General features: G+C 35.9%; 1 protein-coding gene across 1 annotated transcript; it reads left to right on the top strand.

Annotated features, from left to right (window-relative positions):
• The first annotated feature begins 463 nt into the window (after nt 1-463).
• LOC130167770 (odorant receptor 131-2-like) lies at nt 464-1,396 on the top strand. Its single transcript, XM_056374258.1, has one exon. The coding sequence runs from the start codon at nt 464-466 to the stop codon at nt 1,394-1,396; it is 933 nt and encodes a 310-aa protein (XP_056230233.1).
• Nucleotides 1,397-4,848: the final 3,452 nt, after the last annotated feature.

The following is a 4,848-nucleotide window of genomic DNA, read 5'->3' as shown; positions in this document are numbered from 1 at the left end:
TACACAGTGCAAAAATGGGGCCCTCAGTTTACATAAAGCACTTATAACACTTTGGTATTATACATATAGGCAGGTACCTACAAAAGATGAATTTATGAAATGATGTAAAAATCGAGAAAATAGCCTTAGACCTCAGAGGGTTGACATGAGCCAGTGAGGTGGTGATGACAACACTATGGTGAGCAAAGTTTCATGTGATATTTTTAGATGCTGTAGTCTTTAAAGTCATTGCGCACAGCCCTCTCTCAGAAGGCTGCACAGAGCTCAGCAGAAGACATTAGTCTGTAAACAACATGGAGGGCTTGGTAAACAGCTGTCTTTAACACAGCATCTGAACAGTTCAGATGGACTTTGCAAAAAGAATCTGAGTTTGTATTGACAGACATGTTACATAATGATACTTAAGTGGATTTTTGGTAGTGGCTAAAAAAAGTGTGTGTTTGCTTAGAAAACATATGAAGACATGGCTGCTAACAACTCATTGGCTGGTGATGATTTCTTGCTGCGAACGGTCAAGTTAATTGTTCTACAGGCACTGGTGATGATTTTTCTTTTCATCAACTTGTTGCTCATCATAACCTTTTTTAAAAAGGAGTATTTCTACACAACTACACGCTACATCTTGTTTGCTGTTACATTACTGTCGGATAGTTTCTTGTTGTTTATGTCTGATATCCTTCTCATCTTCGACTATTTTCAAATGACCATACAAGTTTGGATATGTGTCATCATCTTTCTTGTGGTACTTGTGTATGTTACAGTCACGCCAGTTACTCTGGCAGCAATGACCCTGGAGCGCTATGTGGCCATTTGCATGCCCCTGCGCCATGGAGAGCTGAGCTCTACCCGTAATACAATGAACTGTATCTTCCTTATACATGGCATCAGCTCTGTACCAGGCATTCTAATTTTCTCCTCCTTCTTTGTATCGGCATCTCTGAGCTTTTACAAACAATATCAGCTCTGTTCAGTGGAGTTGTTTATGCTTTACATATGGCAGCATAATCTTAGGTCAGCTATATATCAACTCCAATTTTTGATTATGAGCATCATCATTGTTTTCTCCTATATTAAAATAATGAAAGTGGCCAAAGCTGCATCAGGAGAAGATAAAAAGTCATCAAAGAAAGGGCTCAGAACAGTGGCTCTTCATGGTTTTCAGCTGCTGCTCTGTCTCATCCAGCTGTGGTGCCCGTTTATAGAAGTTGCTTTGCTTCAGATTAACTTCAGTTTATATGAAATTGCTAGGTACCTAAATTTCTTACTGTTTTATCTTGCACCGAGATGTCTGAGTCCTCTCATTTATGGCCTCAGAGATGAAGTTTTCTTTCAAGCACTGAAATACATTGCCTCCTTTGGCTTGTATAAACAAAATCTTATTGATAAATTAAATTAACAGTTAATCACATTCTATGTGCATTCTGTATTTTTCTATGACTACTGTGGATGTTGAACTGGTCTTAATGGGCTGTGCTCACTGATAATGAGCCAGCAGGCCTCTGAGTTTTTTCCACAAAAAACCACAGTATCAGTGATGATGGATCAGTATCAGGTCTTACATGACATTGTTATGAGCAATGATAATCAATGAGATGCTTGGCAGCTGTCAGTCATGACGTTTTTTTTACATAGTTCAGCACAGTTATAGCTAAATATGGAAATGCAGCATGTAATTCAGTTCTCTAGTACACATCATGTTAATGTTGTTGAGTCCATATTGCTGATTAGATTTATTAACTGGACAATGTTACTGTCAGTCCTGTAGTGACATGTAATATTGATACTTCTTTGTGATCTTTGTCAAAGTACACTGTAGTCAAGAAAGAATTTAATTGAGCTAGAGGGATTGAGGGTTGTTGATGTTGGCATTTGTGTTTTTAAGTCAATGCTTCTTTGCTTCATGGTATAAATAGTAGTCGACGCTGAAAAAATTTCGATTTTGATAATGTAATTCGACGCTTCATTTCCCATACATTGATTTATTTTGACGGTCACTATAAACTGCCATATTTTTTTTCTATTAGTCATGTACAGTTGCACTGCTTCTCTTCTCTGCTCTCTGGGCGAGGTGGGGCTGCATACTCAGTACACATGCACACATGCACACATAAGGCCAATAAGTACTTTATGAAATCACCAGTTAAACATGCAAAAAACATGTTTTCATCTATTTTGACCCATGTCTCCCTGTGTCTTTTACACAACATTGTGCTGGTTAAGCATATTGCGAACTGCTAAAATAAAAGCTGTGCATATATAAGTCTAACTGATCATATTAGTTTGTCACATTTTAAGATTTGTGATAGATTGTTGCAAATTGAGCAACCGGCTGAGACAATAAATTGAATTTATTCTTTTTAAAAATGATTATTTGAAAAAAAAAAAAACCTAGAGCCTGAATGATTTATCGGTCGGCCGATTGGCCTATCACAGATATATCGATATCAGCACATATATTCTTTGATATGATATGAATACTTTTATTAAGAAGCAATAATGCAGTGGAAATGCTTGGGTCAAGTTATATCGGCAGCATTTTATGTATATTTGATTCATTGTTTTTTATTCATGTTAAATATATATATATAAAACATATAAATACATATTTGTTGTCATGCTTTTTATTCATAGTTATTCATTTTTATGATTATTTTATGTAATTCCCTGGGAAATTTACTGTTTCAGTTAACTGAAATAATTTTGGACAATAAAGTTTATTGTTAAACTGTAAAATATCCTGCTTACATTACATATCTTTTTCACGAGTGTTTATATATATATATCAGCCAATATATCGATATCTGAATTCTTTTACTCCCCCAAAAATCCAATATCGGTTGGGCTCTAAAAAAACCCAGTTCTTCAGTAATGATGAAGAACCAATGATAGTATTAGCTGGATCAATAAGGGTATGGATAAGGTAAAGATAAAATGCTAACTATACCTATCCCTACAGCTGGTTAGTGGCTGACCTCGAGAGGATGAGTACATCACTCATAAAGTCATAAAGTCATCGACCTGCTACCTTAGAATTTACACTGAATAAGTGTTTGAGCAAATGTTTAGGCCTGAATTTGGGCTTGTTGTTTTTTGATTGACCATGCCAGTGCGTCATCTATATTTTCTGGAGGAAAATGAATCATTTAGATCAGTCTATCTTCCATAGATTAATCAATATGTTGGGCCTTGGTTGTTTATCAATGTATTGGCTATCATAAATTAAGAAAATATTAATACTAAATAATAACATTAAAATGAATTAAAGTCCCTCAGGGCCACCATCCTGAAAAAAGAGAGGATAGCAAATGTTGGTTCAGTCTCAAATTGTTACTATTAATCTGGAACCCTGATAAAGAGTGAACTTAATTATAACCAAAACTACCAAATGAACAGTAAGTCAAAGTTGAAGAATCAAAGTTCCATTGAGTAGAGGTTGTCAATATTCACAATTGTGCAACATTAAACACACCAGTAGTTATACTTAAAGACACTTCTTTACAATGTAACAAAGTTTCTCAGGCCATTTGCATGCCCCTATGCCATGGAGTGCTGTGCTCTGCACACAATATTATGAACCGTATCCTCATCATTCATGGCCTCAGTTCTGTGGCCTGCATTGTTATTCTCTCCACCTTCTTTGTATCAGCTTCTCTTAGCTTCTACAAAAAACTTCACATATGTACATCAGAGTTGCTTATGTTTTACATATGGGAGCATAATCTTAGGTCAGCTGTATATCAATTCCGGTTTTTGATTATGAGGATCATCATCGTTTTCTCCTATGGTAAAATAATGAATGTGGCCAAAGCTGCATCAGGAGAAGATAAAAAGTCATCAAAGAAAGGGATCAGAACAGTGGCTCTTCATGGCTTTCAGCTTCTGCTCTGTCTCATCCAGCTGTGGTGCCCATTCATTGAAAGTGCTTTGTTTCATATTAACTTAAGTTTATATGAAATTGTCAAGTACTTAAATTTCTTACTGTTTTATCTTGCACCGAGATGTCTGAGTCCTCTCATTTATGGCCTGAGAGATGAAGTTTTCTTTCAAGCACTGAAATACATTGCCTCTTTTGGTTTGTGTAAAAGAAATCATATTTGACAAATTAGATTAACAGTTAATCACATTCTATGTGCATTCTCTATTTTTCCATGACAACTGTGGATGTTGAACTGGTCTTTATCTCAATAGGCTGTGCTCACGGATAATGATCCAGCAGGCCTGTGAGTTTATTCCACGAAACCACAGTGTCAGTGATGATGGATCAGTATCAGGTCTTACATGACATCATAATGAGTAATAATAATCAGTGCGATCATTGGCAGCCGTCAGTCATGAAGTGTCTTTTTTTACATAGTTTAGAACAGTTATGGCTTAATATGGAAAATGCAGCATGTAATTCTCTAGTACACATCACTGTGTTCATGTTGTTTAGTCCATATTGCTGATTAGACTGATTAGACTAGACTATATGTAAAAATTGGGAAAATAGTTGTACAGGGTTAATTAACATCAGCTAGTTAGAGGGAGGAGCTAAGTGATGAGCAATGACATGAGCAAAGTTTCATTTTATGTTATTTTTAGATGCTGTAGTCTTTAAAGTCATTGCGCACAGCCCTCTCTCAGAAGGCTGAACAGAGCTCAGCAGAAGACATTAATCTTTAAACAACATGGAGGGTTTGGTAAACTGCTGTCTTTAACACGGCATCCAAGTAATTCAGATGAACTTTGATCATTTTGCAAAAAGAATCTGATTTTGTATTGACAGACATGTTACATAATGACACTTAAGTGGATTTTCGGTAGTGCCTCAGAAAAGTGTGTGTTTGCTTAGAAAACATATGAAGATAT

Source organism: Seriola aureovittata, chromosome 4, assembly GCF_021018895.1.
Source record: "Seriola aureovittata isolate HTS-2021-v1 ecotype China chromosome 4, ASM2101889v1, whole genome shotgun sequence".
Taxonomy (NCBI): domain Eukaryota; kingdom Metazoa; phylum Chordata; class Actinopteri; order Carangiformes; family Carangidae; genus Seriola; species Seriola aureovittata.
Note: the sequence above shows the minus strand (reverse complement) of the source record. Positions and strands in the feature narration are given on the sequence as shown.

What these genes read in the sequence shown, in the direction of transcription:
- LOC130167770 (XM_056374258.1), top strand. Translation starts at nt 464, where the DNA reads ATGGCTGCTAACAACTCATTGGCTGGTGATGATTTCTTGCTGCGAACG.